The 18,896-nt window shown below is 36.7% G+C and overlaps 1 protein-coding gene across 4 annotated transcripts in view; it reads right to left on the reverse strand.

The window, feature by feature from the left end:
• The window catches only part of CNTN3 (contactin 3), a 330,225-nt gene that overhangs the window by 51,712 nt on the left and 259,617 nt on the right, over positions 1 to 18,896 (reverse strand). For all 4 annotated transcript variants that reach the window (XM_073901774.1, XM_073901775.1, XM_073901776.1 and 1 more), the window contains exons 12-13: positions 12,048 to 12,175; positions 9,219 to 9,394 (exon numbers count right to left, since the gene is read on the reverse strand). In XM_073901774.1, the coding sequence (XP_073757875.1) occupies positions 9,219 to 9,394; positions 12,048 to 12,175 (304 nt within the window). The remainder of the gene's footprint in view (positions 1 to 9,218; positions 9,395 to 12,047; positions 12,176 to 18,896) is intronic.

Below are 18,896 nucleotides of genomic sequence, written 5' to 3' on the forward strand. Positions count from 1 at the left end.
TTTTTTTTTTTTTTAACACATAATGTATTTTTTGTTTCAGAGGTATAGGTCTGTGATTCAATAATCTTACACAATTCACAGCGCTCATCATAGCACATACCCTCCCCAATGTTTATCAGCCAGCCACCCCATCCCTCCCAACCCCCCACCACTCCAGCAACCCTCAGTTTGTTTCCTGAGATTAAGAATTCCTCGTATCAGTGAGATCATATGATACATGTCTTTCTCTGATTGACTTATTTCACTCAGCATAACACCCTCCAGTTCCATCCACGTCATTGCAAATGCAAAAGTTCATTCTTTTTGGTGGCTGCATAATATTCCACTGTATATATATACCACATCTTCTTTATCCATTCATCTGTTGATGGACATCTTGGCTCTTTCCATAGTTTGGCTATTGTGGACATTGCTGCTATAAACATCAGGGTGCATGTACCCCTTCAGATCCCTACATTTTTATCTTTGGGGTAAATATCCAGTAGGCTGCACCTTCCTTGAAGGACAATTTAGAAACAAAGCTACCATTACTGCTAGTAGTAGTAATAGTAATAACAACAAGAACAAGAACTAACATGTTCTAGGTGCTTTATATATTTATACATCTGAATAAGATACTATTATCACCTCAGTTTTACAGATGAAAAACTGAGGAAAGAGAGATAAAGATCAACAGTTCATAAGAGAATGAAATAGGTTTTAAAAGTTGGAATTCTGAGTTCAGATTTTTTAATGATGAAACTAGATAATTCTAATCAGATTCAGCAATTCCTTGCCTGAGCAAATATCCAAAGAAAACTTTGTGGAAATTACTGATAAGTTTTCACTATTCTTTCAAAATATTACCTATTCTTTTTCTTACCTATTTCTTACTCTAAACACCATCAGAATTATTTAAACTGGAATCAGATTGTTAGTTTTTTTAAAGCCAAGGAAAAATCTAAGAAAAATTAAAAGCCTCATAATACACAGCTGCTTTATTTCATCCAGGAGCACCAACATTTTTTTTAAAGATTTTATTTATTTATTTGACACAGAGAGAGAGACAGCGAGAGAGTGAACACAAACAGGGGGAGTGGGAGAGGGAGAAGCAGGCTTCCCGCTGAGCAGGGAGCCCGATGCGGGGCTCGATCCCAGGACCCTGGGACCATGACCTGAGCCGAAGGCAGACGCTTAACGACTGAGCCACCCAGGCGCCCCCAGGTGCACCAACATTTTATAATTCTTTCCCTGTCTTTCTATCCATCCATCTGTCCCTCCCTTCCTCCCTCCCTCCCTCCTTCCATCCACCCATCCACCTATTCATTCATATTAATAAAGTATTATAGCTTTCTTTATTTAGGTCTTGCATACTAATACAAATTATTAACATGTATTTTATCTTTTCAAGGAGTTTTTTGTCCCATTATACTTTCTTATCAGTTACTATTGTTATATTAAAAAGCTATTATTTTTTATAAATTTTTCTTGTATCTAAGCAGTTGATGGAACGCTCATTAATTTTTAAAAATTTAGAGTTGATACTATTGGATTTTGAGTAGTCCAAATATCATTTTGTCCTCAAATTATGCTAACTTTGTTTCCTTATTTTCAGAGTTAAGTCATTTATTTCTGTTTATACCTCATTGTATTGGTCCAAACATTTCCAAATGGTTTTAAAGTAATGGTATTTGTGTGTTTCCTTTCTTATTAAATAAATAAAAGTATTCTTAGTATTTCCCTTTAAAGACATTTTTGGGACGTGGAAGAAGTAGTTTTCTGTTCCTATAATAGGTCATTAATTTTATTGAATGTCTTTTAAATACCCATTGAGAATACTGTGGTCTATTTTATTAGATCTATTGATATGATGCATGCACATTGGCTAGAATATCCCCACGTAGTTTACAAAGGGTCATTATCATTATTTAGTTTATTTAATTAATAATTTTAATTTAATGTTCAGTCTTGTTTGACAAAATGTCATTCAGGTTTTCAGACTATATTCATGAAATGAATATTTATGTACTAATTATTTGCTATCTTGCTAGGTTTTGTTCTTAGGATTATGTAAGCCTCACAAAATAAACTGAAAAGATTTTTAAACTTTTTATGTTGTCAAATAGTTTATATAACAAAATATTTATCTAGTTCCTGAAAACTTGAAAAAAACAGTTAAATTATCTGGCCCTAAAATCCTTTTTTTGTGTGTGGGGGGGCGATTGGTGGTTATTGATTTACATGTTTTCATACTTAATGGATCTATTTAGGCTTTCTAATTCTTATTAATTTTGATTATTTCTATTTTACCAGAAATGTTCCACTTAACTGGATTCCATTAAATACATATGAGTCCAACATGGAATACTTTGTTTTTAAATATTTCTTTATTATCTATTATATTCTCTTTCTCACTTCTGATTTTAGTTTTATCTTTATTCTTCACTGGTACATTCTAGAGATTATCCATTACTTTTTGACATTTCACCCACCCGGTTTGTTCTTCCATCTCCTTTGTATATAATAGTTTTGCTATTTTTCATTTCTAAGTTTTATTAGGGTGTGAAAAGAATGAAAAGGAATGCGTATTTTCTATTTGTGTAGAAAAATTTTTATGTGTATCTGTTTCTTCCATTATAACAGAGTATCAAAACTGTCTTTTACTAATTTTGGCAAAATGATCTGTTGGCAGTTAAAAGAAGAGCTCTCAGAGACTATATATCAATTTTGTTTCTCATTTTTCTCCTTGCTTTTGACTTGATATATTTTAATGGTATATTATTTGGAGTATTACAGCTTATGATTATTATACCTTCCTGACAGAGCAAACTTTTTCAAAATGTATTTATCCTTTCTACTCTTGAGATTTGCCTTGAATTATTATGATCTTTTTACAAATAACACTTGTTATTCTCTCTTTTTTGTTGCATCTGACTGATAAATATTTGTGTATTTTTTCACTTACATCCTTTTATTTATAGCCTTGGTTTTTGTTGTAACTGATATTTTTATGGGTTTTAGTTCAAGTTACGTGTTACTTGGTTTGACTTCTTATAAATTTAAATCTTACCATGTTTCCACTAGGGGTAGATTTGGACCATTCATCTTAATAAACATTTTACTTGATGAATATAGTCCTGGGATGCCAATCACACTGTAAGTAGAATCAGAACCTCTATATGCCTGGTTGAGCAAATGATGAATTAGGGAAATAAACTCAACTTCAACAGTTTTGTACATTTCCCATTTTCTGTAAGCATTGCAGAACCCTTGTTTTTTCATCCCTAAGCAGCTTTTTGGGAAGAGCTGGACTTCAGGGAAGTGTTCAAGATGAAGAGTAATTTCTCTGGTTTAATCACCACTTTTATCGACTCCTTCTTGAGTATATCCTAATGTTATTCCAAGTCAGGTGATGCTTTGAATTTGGAAAACATAGAAAATTTATAAGACCCTCCAAGTAGGAGATGCTTAAAAACTCAGGTATCACCACAACTAGTGTTTGGAAGAGTGTTTTGCCTCAGATCTGTATTTAAAATGCACATATAGGGGCACCTGGGTGGCTCACTCAGTTTGGGTGTCAGACTCTTGATTTCGGCTCAGGTCATGATCTCCGGGTTGTGGGATACAGCCCCACACTGGGCTCCACGCTGGGTGTGGCACCTGCTTGAGATTTTCTCTCTCTCCCTATCTCTCTGCCTATTCCCCCCGCCCCCCCCCCAAAAAAAATCAATAAAAAGCACATAAAACCTTTTTCAAACAGTGTTGTATTATAAAAAAACTGTTATTTTCAAACTTTTAGTCCTCAGACCCTGATAATTCTATGAAACAAATCAAGTTAAAGTGACCACAATTGTGTTATTACACACAAAGGATTACTTTTAAAGATATTCTTTTCTACCACTGAGAGCTGGGAAATGCATCAAATCCCGAGGCTCATGAGGAGCTGCCATAACAAGAGTGAGCCTGGGCCGCGGGAGATAAATCACCCTGAAGTCAGCCACTCAAATGGATGGCAGTCACTGCTAAACCAGTCACCACTAAACCTCTTATTGCTTCCAGTGACTTTTATCCACACACATTCTAATTCATCATAGATGCAATTCCACAAAATGTTTGTAAAGCTGTACAGCTTGGCTCTATACATTCTTCATTTCTAAAGCACCTACACCCCATCAAGTTTATCAAAGCGTATCCATTTAAACACCCATTACAATATACACTGAACTCTTGGTATGTTTTGGTTTGAAGGTTTCTATTTATAGTGATCCCCCATCATATAATATATCTCAGTCCCAAAGGTAGCTTATTAGGCAAGTCAAAATTGTCCTTGAATGTTCTAAAAATTATATTTAAATTGCTAGGCCCCTGATACTTAGGTCCTAGCTCGTGATGTTCTTCTGTTTCTCTTGAACTGTGGGCTATTATCTCTTTCATCCTGTTAGTGGAAGCTAAGGTATATTTAAAAATAGAGAAAGATGTTTTACCGGGATGAATGATGGAATCTCTCTCCTTTCCCTCTATTATTTTTTTATATTTTGACTGGGTACATGTAGTGGAATTCTGTTGGTTAAATATGAGTATAAGAGAATGCTACTGTATACATATTGCTGAGACTATGTCTCTTCTTCTTCTTTTTTTTTGAGTTGGAGAGAGAGGCAGAGGGATCGGGAGAGAGAGAATCTTAAGCAGGCTCCACGCCCAGCACAGAGACTGACATGGAGCTCAATCTCACAACCCTGAGAGATCATGACCTGAGCTGAAATGAAGAGTCGACGCTTAACCAACTGAGTTACTCAGGCACCCCAAGCCTATGTCTCTTCTTAAAACTGCATTTATATGAAACAAAAGTGTATACATATGAATATATACATTCTTACTTACATACATTACTATATACATATATATTTTTCAAACTTTTAGTCCTCAGACCCTGGTAATTCTATGAAACAAATCAAGTTAAAGTGACCGCAATTGTGTTATTACACACAAAGGATTACTTTTAAAGATATTCTTTTCTACCACTGAGAGCTGGGAATCAAGCTATATATATATATATATAGCTTTATATATATAGCTTTATATATATAACTACATATCTTTTTATATATATATGTATATATATATAAAGATATGTAGACATAGTGAAATGGAGAGATAAAAGTGTTCCAGAAGAGACCAATGTGTGCAAACTTCCATGGTGGGAGGGAACACAGCAAATACTAAAAACTGATGTGAAAAGAGACCAGAAAATGAGGGAAGAAAAGTTAAGTGACTCACCCATGGCATCATCCAGTACCAACAGAACCTAGAGCTCATACATATCTGAACACAAATCTCTGTTTTTCCAGTTACGCCACAACATGCCTGCAACTGAGATTTGTGTGGCAAACACTGGACTTAACTGGAATTCTTTTACTGCTGATTTATTTATACAACTTTGATTCGTCCCATGGGTGCAGGCTGAAGTTTGTCTCTGGACCCATACCTCTCCCCTGTGATAGGCCAATTTGCTTTAGTCACTTGGTTTACTTAGCTTTTCTGAATGTATAACCGTGCAGAAACCTGTGACTGACATGATGTTCAAAGATACACAACAGATCTGATCTAAACTACAAGAGCTTTTTGAACTTGTGGATTTTTCCCAAAAGGGTTTTTTTTTTTTTTTTACAATAAATGAATTAAGTATTGAATACTCAATGTATGGTCCAATATACCCTCTTGTATAGTCCCAATGACAACTGGTTGAATCAGTTAAAATCTCTGAGCTAGATTTCCCAATTATAAATTACCCCTCCCCCCTTAAAAACAGAGTTCTCACTAGCCACCTTTCTTGGCAACTTTCCAAGTCACAATTTGCTGCTTTTGAAACTAGGGGATATACCTAGGAACATACTGGATAAAAGAGAAGCAGACTTTTCTAGGTATTAATGTGAATGCTGCAATGAATATATAATCAGAGGACAAGACTTGTTACGTGATTCCCTCCTCATGCAACGGAAAACCAATTTACTTAATTGCCCATGTTTAAGGTTAATGTCATCATGTATGGCTTCCCGTTTTATACTGATGAGAGAATATTAAGTTACTAATGGCACAAGTCAGTAAAAAAAATTCACAGGCCATGAACTAGCATGCTAGAAAAAGAACAGAATTGGCAGGTGATACAATTAATTTATGAAAAGTCATGTTTCAGATACCTGACTCTGGTGAAAAGATGACTTTATATAGGACCTCTAGGCAAGGCAGGGGCAGGTAAATTACATTAAAACCTCAAACATTCCTAACTCCAAGCTCCTCTTACAGAAAGCAGTAATCTAGCTCAGACTAAAGTGAGCACTTCTTCTAAGAATGTTTAATGAGCAGCGCCTGGCTGGCTGAGCTGGAAGAGCATGCAACTCTTCATCTTGGAGTTGTGAGTTTGAGCCCCATGTTGGGAGTAGAGATGGCATAAATAAACAAACTTTAAATAAAAAGAATGCTTGATGAATATTAAAATCAAACTACTTTGGGTTTCTAGTCTCTCATTATGTATGTCTGTAGCATTAGGTTAAGATGGAGGACACTGTATTGGATAAAACACCATCAATAATTTAATATCCAGCAGATAAATCACAAACACAATTATCTACATTAGACAGCAAAGGTAACTAATGTTTCACATAAGATTCTTTATCTAAGAATTAAGGTTATGACAAGAGCTGAGGTAGAGGAGAAGCCGTTTCCAGACTGGACAAGAGGACTTTATGAAGGGAACATTCTAGTTTTTTGTCTTTTCTTTTGCCTTCCCTCCAAAGAAAGGCAAATGACAAACCCTACATATGGAGTATAGTTGGCTGAGAATACTAGTGTATGCCTTTTCCTATTGTGATAGAAATCTGTGACTTTTTTTTTTTTTTTTAAGTTTTATTTATTTATTTGAGAGAGAGAATGAGAGACAGAGAGCACGAGAGGGAAGAGGGTCAGAGGGAGAAGCAGACTCCCCGCCGAGCAGGGAGCCCGATGCGGGACTCGATCCCGGGACTCCAGGATCATGACCTGAGCCGAAGGCAGTCGCTCAACCAACTGAGCCACCCAGGCGCCCGAAATCTGTGACTTTTTTAAAGGACATTTAAAGTAATAGTGAAAGAAATGCTAATAGGTTGTAGCAATTGGTGAAGTTCTCGAAAGCGTCGAATCAGTCAGAATAATTAGAGAAACTAGAACTTCTACAATGGATAAGCCAGACGAAAGAAAACAGAAATGGCAATGACACTGTACTTTCCTTTATCCCCTTCAACAAATCTCTCTCTTTTTATAAGAACATCAGTCATATTGGATTAGGCCCCATTCCACTCCATTATGATGTCACTGTAACTTAACTAAGTGTATCTGCAACAACCCTAATTTCAAATAAGGTCACTCTCTGAGGTATTGAGGTAACTAAAAAAATTTCTGCATCTCCTTTACTGCCAGTGAGCACACTTATACTCAGAACACACTGCAACACTTCTGATACCAGATGTGTGTGTGTTCTCCACATCAAGGATCCTCTGACACAAGTCGGATGCCCTATAATTCAGTACTGACACTATCTGCCTGGAATCAGCATCAGATACCATGAGTTAAGAGCTTGGTCCCAGAGGACTGCCCCCACTTTAGATACCAATCACAAGGCTCAGACTGTCACCTGAACCTTTGATCAACTGGCTGTAAACTGGGGTTCCCATGACCCTCTGCTTGGGTTCAATCATTTGCTAGTACGGCTCACAGAACTCAGGGAAACATTTATTTACATACACCAGAAGAAAGGATGCAGATGAATGGCCAGATGAAGAGGTACAGAGGGTGAGGTGTGCCACCCTCCCAGCATATAGTTGTGTTCACCAACTTATAAAACCCCAAACTTTTGGGATTTTTATGGAAGCTTCATCACATAGGCCTGATCAATTATGAATTCAATCTCTAGCTCCTCTCCCCTTCTCAGAGAATGAGTGATAAGAGCTAAAATTTCCAAGCTTCTAATCATGGTTTTTCTGGTGACCAGTCTTCATCCTCAAGCTATTCCGAAGCCCACAGAGAGACACCTCATTAGACGAAAAGCATTACTATCACCCAGGAAATTCCAACGGTTTTAGGAGCTCTGTGGCAGGACCCAGGGGCAGAAATCAACATATTCTATTATTTCACAACTAGGCTTTAGGACTTGAACAAATCTTTTTTTGGCGGGGGGGGGGGGGGGGCACACAACTGAAATCATAACATTATCCTATTAAGTTGCACCTGATCCTAGTAGGTTAATATACCTGGGTGTATACCTTACATTTAATATGAAATCTTTGTCAAATGAATAAAACTGAGTTGTCCATCAGGCCATCTTTTGTTTTTATTTTTATTTTTTTTTTTCATCCAAAGGAAAAACCTTGAACTCTACTATACACCACTGACATCTTAGCTAAACAGAATGAAGCTATTCCTAAGTCAATGCGAACAGGCCTCCAAGGACAACTGGCCTTGTGATTCTGGATTCATAGTTATGTGACCAGCTGTAGGGTCTGCTCTTAGTTTGTGTGGCTCATCAACATTGAGTCACTTCTTAATGGTTCTCCTCAAAGTGTTGGTTCTTCCTTGAAATCTGTAATTCTTCCTCACATAGAACTATCACAAATGAGGAGACAGAATGGGACATAAGAAAACATTTGTGTTTTGAGCACATAAAGATTTAGGCTTGAATCTAGGTCCACACTAACTAGCTCAGTGACCCTGGGCAAGTCAGTAAATTTTTCAAATCCTTAGTCTATGTATTTGTAAAATGAAAATTCTCACTGCTAATGCCCAGAGCGACATTGAGGATTAATGCGGATAAAGCTCTTGGCTTGACATAAAGGAGGCATTTAGCAAATGTGACTTGTTTTAATTTCATAATAAATATGTTATGTTGAAACCTGACACCTGTATAAGAAAACTTTCCCTCCCATAGGGTACTAATGACAAAATTATCATGGTCTTATGTATAATCATCTATTTAAGATAAATAAAACAAACATCAATTTTAATTAAAATTATAATTTATAGGTTGAAGTAACTGTGTTCATTTTGTGGTAATGGCAGTAATAAAATTTGATCACAACAGAATTGGGAATGCAGATTTACTCACAGAACAACATTTCTTGAGCATCATATATGGGCCAGATGTTTTTTTAGGGACAATGTGTTAGAGCCACAGGTGATATAAATAGCAGGAGGAAAGTGGCACAACTTACCCCACCGACTTTCTCAAAGTGAGATCCATCTTTCTTAAAATCGGTGAGGGCCCCATTGAAATACCAGGTGAACATGATGTCTAATAGGGGGTCATGCTGCACTTGGCAGGGCAAAATGACACTTTCACCAACCGAGACATCCATGTTGGATGGTGCCAAAGTGATTCGTGTTGGTTCTATTAAGGAAACAAGAAAGGTTTAAGTAAAATGTTAGTAGCATTTTTATTTTGATGAAAGCATTTTCACAAGCTGATGGTTAATCTAACATTTAGGGTACATGATTAAAAGTCTTCAAGATGAATATAGATAATGTATTTCACTGGATCCACAAATTCCTGTTAAAAGAATTAGGATATCTGAATTTATAGAATTTATCAGTTAAAAATTAAATTCACCTATAGATAAGAGTTATAATGCTACTACAAAATCAATTTGAACTTATTTTTATTGATTTGTGAAATACAGGGGTAGAAATAGAAACCACTGGATTCTCACTGACTTTGAATGACTCAAAAATGCATTGCTACCAAAATTTAAATAGACCCAAACACTCGAAAGACCACACAAAAGACATTTAGAACAGGTACTATAAGACGGATACTAAGTTAAAATGTTAATGTGTTTTACCCCCAATGTCCCCATGTACACTTCCTTCTCCCGATCATCATAACCGTCCTCCCGTGAATTAAACTTCTTATGACCCCACTTTTCTATTGTTGCTCCTCATTTGTTGACTCCATGTTGCAGCAAAAGTCTTCAAAAGAATCATTTATGTATGTTGTCTACAATTCCTCTAGTAAATTCCCTCTTTAATCCACTCCAGTTAGCCTCTGGCTCCCTCCAACCCATTTGCTTTTGTCAAGGTTCCCAGTAATCACCCTGCTGCAAACCAATGGCACATTTTCCAATCTCACCTTACTTAATTGACCTCTCAGCAGCATTTGCTACCCTTGATCATTGTCTTCCTGTCAGTTCACTTTCTTTGCTTAGTTTCTGGGACACCAAATTCTCTCTGTTTTCTAGAACCATCCATGCCTGTTACTCCTTATCTGTTTCCTCGTCTCTTCCTAAATCTCATAATGTTAGACTGCTTCAAGCGCAGTCCTTGGTTTTTCTTATTCTCTGTCTTCACTCACTCTGTGGGTGACTTTAGCTAGTCTTTTCTTTTCAAGTATATATCCATATGCTAACAACTCCCAAATGTGTATCTCTATTCTTCATCTCTCTCCCCAAACCCAGATTCATATATCCAACCACCTCTCCGGGACACCTACTTGGGTGTTATGATAGATATTATTGTTCATCATAATTTCCTTAAACACATACAGTAGGATTAAATTATCAGCACCTTTGAATTCAGGCATAACCAAATGTTAATGCTTGGCCAAAGAAATGTAAGATGGAGTTATGTGTGGCACAGACAGGCAGAAGCCTGGAAGAACTAAGAGACTAACTGATGTGTAGTCTTTCTTCTTCCACTGTGACAGGCAATATGCCAGATGGTGGAGGCACTGGGACCCTTTATTCCTGAATGAAGACAGTATGGCTGACCTACCACGGACTTGCTGTATAAGCAAAAAGTAAGTATTTGCTATTTTAACCCACTGAAAGGTTGGGTTTGTTGCTAGTGCCAGAATACTGTGGTCTGCTTTACACAAATAGAGCCTAATGAACATTTCATACTTAACACATCCAAACTGAACTCCTGGTCTACCTTTTCCCAAACTTTGCAACCTTGCCATCTCAGTTGTTTTGACTGTCATTCTTTCTATTATTTGCCAAATGCCCTGCAACTGTCCTTGTCTCCTTTCTCTTGGGCCTCACATCCAACTCATCAGCAACTCCTGTTGAGTCTACAAGCAGAGTATTTACAGAATCTGATCCTTTCCCATCAATTCACTTGGGTATTATCATCTCCAGCCTGGTTTGTAGCCGTGGTCTTCTGAGATCTCTCCCACTTCTACTCTTGATTCTGCACAGTCTGTTGTCATTAGAGCAGCTAGACTAAACCTTTAAAAATGCATTTCACATCATGCCACTCCTCTATTGATTTGCACCAGCCTCCACTTCTCACTCCAACTAAAAGCTAAAGTCCAAACGAGGTCTACAAAGCTCCTCCATGATTATCCCCAAGGAATCTATTAGTTAACTCCACCCTCTCCATGAAATATTTGTTTAAACCTCCCTTTCTCACCGGGCCTACTTCATTCACAGTGCTTCTGCTCCAGCCTACCTCTACCATACACTACTCTGTATTTTCTCAATTGTTTGCAATTTTTTCCTTCTAATAATTTCCTATCTTTTATTCCTACTGCATGTTTTCTTTCTACCTCTGGTAGAAGGTAAGATTCATGAGGGCAGCATCTTTGTCACTTTGTTTGCCAACATAGGCCAAGAACCTGATACGTAGTAGGTATTCATTTTTTTCTTGAATGAATAAATAAACAACATATATCCACAACTCTCACTGATGGCAAAGATTATTCCATGGGCTTAAACATCTCCAGAAAATATCAATGATAATGTGAAAGAGTGCATTCAAAAGATCTGACAAAATGGAATAGCATAAAAATTATCATCAGCATATGTATTTGTAATTCTTCTGCCCATTATACCAGCACGTAACTATTGTGTTCCTTGGTGCACACTGTGGTGTGTGAAGAAAGATTAAGAACTGTTCTCTTGACTTCTACCTGTTAAAAATAACAGTGCAAACAGGTTCTACCTTCACAGTGCACTGCATATTGTAAAAAGTCTGTTTTTTTCTTTGATCTTAATAACATACCATACAGTTCATCTCTACATAAGGCAATCTTTATATATACCTACCTGTAACAACCAAGTGTGTTGTGCCATTTGCTTTTCCAAACTGGTTTTCTGCTGTGCAGGTGTAAGTTCCAACATCAGCTTTAGTCACATTGGCTATTTTAAGTCCTCCATCTTTTAAAAAAGAAATTCTAAAGAGAAATAAAATTAGACAAATAAGTGTATAATAGTCATTTTTCCCAAATAAATAGCAATTTTTAAATAAAAGTATTGTCTTGAGCTAGGATTTCTATGGCTAGATAAACCAGTCGGTAGCCTTCTTGGGAATAAAGAACACTAAAAGAAAATTTACACACACACACACACACACACACACACACACACACAGAGTAAGAAAAGATGCTCTACCAATTTGAACTTTTCTTGACATTTTTATGCAGCATTACTTAACAGCATTATTTAACATTACACCTACTTTCAGGGACGACTTTATCAAATAAATGTGAAATGTCTTCTAAAAATATATGGTGAGGTAGATTGTTCATGATGGGCTAGCCTTATCCATTTGGAGAAAATAGAAAATAGACATGACATGAATTCCCTTAACTTTGAAACAACATATGAGAATTGAGAAACTCTCTTTCCTTTCATAATGAACTTGGGAGAGTCACGTTTGACCCAATATAAATTCAAATTTTGCAAAATAATACGTTCATGGTCACCTGTGAGCTATTGCAAGGAATTTGGGCAGTACAAATGAACCTTACATTAGATTTTCTGAGCATATGCTTAAAGTACTTAAAGCTTTTGTACCTAACTAATTAATTAAGGAAATACAAATGAGTCTCTTACATGTGCTAGGCATTATGAGACTCTCTGGGATTATAGTGTGAACAAGATAGAAAGTCTCCACCTTCCTGGAAGTTAACAGTCTACTGAGCAACACAGACAATAAATAACCATGCTCAGATATTGGAGAAGTATTCTGAAGGAGACGAACAGGGTGATACGACAAAGAGTAATAGCTATAAGAGTGTTTCCATGATAGGGTGCCTCAGAAATGCCTCTTAGAAGAGGTATCATTTGAAATGAGAAAGAAGAATGAGAAAGGGTTTACCTGTCATTAATCAGATCCATGAATCTTAATTGCCCATCTTGTCTACCCATAATTATTTCCCCTTTCCTTGAATTCCTAAAATCTTTACTACTCATACCATACATTTAACACTTAGGATGCTTTTTATCTTGTATGATTCATATCTTTGGTATGTGAATGTCATATCTATCTAAAGACAAGGTCAACTTCTTTAAAAAGATTTCCAACCCCAGTGTCAGCATGACATGATATATGTAAACCATGATCAGTAAGTGTTTCTAACTTTTAGGCTCTACAATAGACAGGAAGGATGCTAAGGGCATCAGACTATAGTGGACGATCTCAACTCAGTTTATAATTATTATCCTGCTTGATGCAAGATTTGGAGGTGAGTGTCAAAAGTGTGATTAGTCTGAGTTTATGTATCAAAATATACAAGATACATATTTTATATTACACATATGTATTTTTAATGTATTTTTTATTATGTTCAGGTAGCCACTGTATAGTACATCATTAGTTTTTGATGTAGTGTTCAATGATTCATTAGTTAAGTATAATACCCAGTGCTCATCACAGCATGTACCCTCCTCAATACCCATCACCCTGTTACCCCCTTCCCCCATCCTCCTCCCCTCTGACACTCCCAGATTGTATCTCGGGGTCCATAGTCTTTCATGGTTCATCTCCCTCTCTGATTTCTCCCCCTTTGGATTTCTCTCCTTCCCCTATGGTCCTCTGTGCTATTGCTTATGTTCCACATATGAGTGAAACCGTATAATTGTCTTCCTCTGTTTGACTTACTTCACTTAACATAATCCCCTCCAGTTCCAACCATGTCGATGCAAATGGTGAGTATTCATCCTTTCTGATGGCTGAGTAATATTCCATTGTGTATATGTACCACATCTTCTTTATACATTCATCTGTTGAAGGGCATCTCGCTCCTTCCACAGTTTGGCTATTGTGGACATTGCTGCTATGAACATTGGGGTGCATGTGCCCCTTCTTTTCACTACTTCTGTATCTTTAGGGTAAATACCTAGTAGTGCAATTGCTGGGTCATAGGGTAGCTCTATTTTTGACATCTTGAGGAACCTCCATACTGTTTTCCAGAGTGGCTACACCAGCTTGCATTCCTACCAAAAGTGTAAGAGGGTTCCCCTTTCTCCGCATCTTTGCCAACATTTGTTGTCTCCTGACTTGTTAATTTTTAATGTATTTTATATTACATATATATATATATTCCTTTGATGACCTGTAATTCACTTTCACTCAAATCCTACTTTCATTTTCTTGAGTGAGAAAGTGGTGGAATTAGAGCCAGCACACAGAGACCTGCTCATCATCCTGGGTAGAGTATCCATGAATATTTGTTGCTCATGTGATTTTTTTTTTTAATATGTCAAGGTATGTTTGAAACAAAAGGGTTTGAGAACAATGGCCTAGAAAGCTAATCAGGGAACACAGAACATTGTATTTTAATTTGAGGAGTAAAGTACAAGAGTTACAAATGCCAAGAACTTTCCTAGGTAGCTGTGAAAAAGGTGTTATATCTGATTTCCCTCATGGAACCCTGACCACTTTGATGGGTATGAAATGTCTGCTGATCACTTCTCAAAGAGATCATTGAAGAAAATCTCTGTACCTTAGCTTCTCAGAAAACAAAGGTTTTCTTAAATAGTGTGCAATGATAACGGAAAGAAGAGACCCAGCAGAGGGACACAAGCAAACCAAACACCTCGCATATGGAGACTAGTTTGAGAAACACGAGGAGTAACCTGAAAGAAATGTAAGTCTGATCATGTAATTCGCCATAACCCCCAATCCTGGCTTAGACCGCTTCTCTGGCATCACATTGCCTATAGGAGAAAAATTATTATATCCTAAGCCTGAGCCGTATTTTCTCATTGGGACCCTACCTCTCTCTAATTTCGTGAAACCCCATGAATTCTACCCCTTGTTTGCTTTTTCCCAGTCACACATACTTTCTTTTAAATGCTTTTATGCTTCCTCTTGTCTTGGAGCCTTTGTGAACACTGTCCCCTATGTCTGGTTAATGGGTACTGAACCTTCAGATTTTGGCCACTTCCCTGAACCATGGGTCAAATGAGATGTTCCTGTAAGTGATGATACATCGTCTGTGCCTGCTTTATAGCATTTGACAACTGGCCAATTCCACATTTTGTGCTTATTTGACTAATTTTCTCCTCTATTAAGTTCAGAGACTGTAAGCTCTCTGGAAGTAGGGAGAGTGTCTAGATAGTGTCTGATTTACTCACCACTAAATTCCTAGAGCCTTGAACCATTCCTGACATAGAGTAAATTGATACTTGTTGAATGAACAAATGATTGTATGCCTCTAGAGAGTCACTACAGAAGAACTGGGATTAGTGAAGGCAGGTTGCAAGGCACTGAGGATTTTAGAAATTACAAGAAAATAAATTCAGAAAGTGTGCAGACTATTATACACATACACATGTATATACATATACACATATATATGTGTATTTATGTTTATGCACATGTATATGTGTATGGTTGACCTGTGAAACCCGTGTTTGAACTGCATGGGTCCACTTATTCACAGATTTTTTAAATACAGTATTGAAAATGTATTTTGTCTTTCTTATGATTTTCTTAATAATACTTTCTTTTCTCTAGCTTACTTTATTATAATAATATAGTATATAATACATATCACATACAAAACGTGTGTTAATTGATTAAGCTATTGGTAAGGCTTCCAATCAATAGTAGGCTCTTAGTTAAATTTTTGGGGAATCAAAAGTTACACTGAATTTTCCACTTTGCATGGGGTTGGCACCCTTAACCCCCATGTTGTTCAAGGGTCAATTGTGTAAATATATATGTGAAAAAAAGAAAGCTGATACAACAGAAGGAAGGATGAAGAGAATTTAGAAATTCCTGGGATAGGAGGACTACAAATGTACTTTTACTACGAAGAAAGAAGTTAAGAAAGTGGGAGAGACTGAAGATAAAGATGGGGAGAAAAGGAAGGAGGAAAGGAGACAAAGAGAGTGTGAGAAAAGTTATCGAGAGAAGTCTCTGGGGTGCCTGGGTGGCTCAGTCGGTGAAGCGCCTGCCTTCGGCTCCAGTGATGATCTCTAGATCCTGGGATCGAGCCCCGCATCGGGCTCCCTGCTCAGCAGGGGAGTCTGCTTCTCCCTTTCCCTCTGCCCCTGCTCTCTCTCTCACTCAAATAAATAAATAAAATTAAATTTAAAAAAGAGAGGGAGAGAGAGAGAGAGAGAAAAGTCTCTGAATGAGTACAAAGAAGGGCGATGTTCCTGACCCATTTTGTTTGCTAATCCTATCTGTAAAAATTTAGGGCCACGACCCTCAAAGAGGATAGGATTTGACCCGTAGCCTTGCTCAATAAATTTTACCTACCTTTACTAGTCAAAGAAAAAAAAATGCAACTTTGCTGGAGATCTTAATATGTAAAGCAAGCAAGGTAGGAGATGCTTATCAGAAGGTCTTAAAGATATTTGAAGTGAGGTAACCTCATCTGCTTTGAGATAGAGGCTGGAGGTAGAATTAGAAGCTCCAGGAAGCTGAGCAACTGACCCCTTCCAAGATTAGCAACCAAAGTAAAAATGTCTCTGGTTGACCGAACAAATATTCACTCGAAGCTCAGACCTTCTGATTTGGATATCACAGAACAGAGATAGGCAATTTTAGATATCTTCACATGCTATGAATTAGTTTAACAGTGAACCTTCCACTACAAATATAGAACTATTAGGGATATTGGAAGAACTACAAAACCTTTGGTGCATGAGGTTTAATAGCTTAAATGAGCAAACCTATCTTCATGACTATGCCAAGATGAGGCATAGTTTCAAAAGCAAGGCTAACAACTTAGGAATCACACAGACTCCAAAACAAACATATTGACTCTCAAAGAATGCAAACTCTGTACATTGTAAAATTTTGAGCTAATTGGGTATTTTCTTCCTAAATTGGTTCTTCCAGTAAGATCTAAGAAGCCCACAGGGCATTTCACAGAACATAAAAATAAACAATATTCAGTAAATGGATGGAGTAATTGTTTCTCAAAAGAAAACCTTCAATAACCCAATGCTTCCCTACAGAGATCCAAAGTGAAAATTTTATACTACTTCAGTATAAATGAAATTGCTTTCTAAGCTTTCTGGGAACACGTTTTGCTGCAAATGGATAGAGCTGAAAATGTAGATAACAATGAGTGTCTCTAAGTCTTGGCACAAAATGTTAAACAAAGATTTATGAGATTAACATTCAGAAATGTGCGACTCCAGTTTCCTTTGAAAAATGTAGAATTTAAATCACTGTGGCATTTTTGACTCCTTGATTGGTTTGATAATATACCTTTATGTATCTTCTTTTATCAGGCTTTCCTTTCATAGTAAAAGAGGCTAATTATTTTACTTAATTCTGTGCCATCTATGGTTAGTTTGGGATAAGTAAACTTAATTGCTCCATGCTGCTTGAATGGTCCATTCTGTAAATCAGTGATGGCACTGAATTTATGACTGTTAAGAAAAGCTGTCTGTTCCGAAAGTTGACTGTTACCTAGGCAAGACTGACCTGTACTTTATGATGACATATAACCATCACAGTAACACAGTATGTTTTCGAATGGGAACAGTGTGGTATATTATGCATGCGAGGCAAGATTTCTGAATATATTGTTTTACCCTTGCCTATGTTCTGAATATTACGGTAATTTATTCAACTTGAATTTTAACAAACATGCCGCAACTCTACATTTTCTCAGGAAGCACATCTCAGTGGAGATGAAATCACATGAGATCGTAATGATTAAACTGCTGTATAGAAAATAACAACGCTATTTTGGACTTCACTTTCTGAGTACATATTCGAAGAGATGGATGTTTACAATTAGCCGTAAGAGAAAAGTACTCACAATGCATATATTACAGGATAAATAATGACAGTTAAGAAAAGCAAATATAAATTGATGAAAATGCATGAGAAAAATAAGTGTCAGTAAAAAAGAGCACAGAGTGTATGTTCTTGTTTGTAGCTCCCTCTCAGCCCCAAACGCTTGGCAAAAGAACTCCTGCCCCTTGAGTTCAAAGATAATGTACACACACTATTTAGGAAAATTATTTTAGAATTTTCATTCTTTTAACTATACCATTTTGGGCTTTCATCTTATAAATTCAGCGGTGTTAGGTTAGTGATTTATTGGTTGGAAAATCTCCAAGAAAAAGAGAGGCAGAGCAGAGAAGACTCAGCAGTTAATTATCCTATTTTTGAGTAAGCACTAGGCTAATAATACACGGCGTTGTTATTTTGTTGTACACACAGATTACATGGAAAAGGCATCTGAGGTCCTAGAGAGATGTACTTTTTCCACAACAATTACATTTCTTCATATTCATAAGAAGAGAATCAATGGTAAAGGAACATAATCATTACTTTTATAAAACCTTTCCAAAAGCATGTCTATCATGACAAATAAATCTGGAGCTCAATTTTTGTGACAACAGTGATGCAACAGTGTTTCTTCTAAAATGGACTCAAGCCAATAGAGCAAAAGGCCCTTAAAGGGGAATTTCCAATTCGAATTATTATATCAAACTACCATCTAAGTAATTCATGAGGCCGAGGTAATCCATTTGAAACATTTAAATCCTTATATAATGAAGTATCTGCAAAAATGATAAATATTCCTATGTATGAGGGAGTAAACCAAACAAGACAATTAACTCTCTAATGGCTCATGTATTTAAAAGAAAACCTCAAAGGGAATACTTCTTAAGGTTCAAAGCGGTGCCATATTT

This window comes from Callorhinus ursinus, unplaced genomic scaffold (assembly GCF_003265705.2).
Source record: "Callorhinus ursinus isolate GAN/ISIS: 27379988/994484 unplaced genomic scaffold, GSC_fseal_2.0 scaffold15, whole genome shotgun sequence".
Classification (NCBI taxonomy): Eukaryota; Metazoa; Chordata; class Mammalia; order Carnivora; family Otariidae; genus Callorhinus; species Callorhinus ursinus.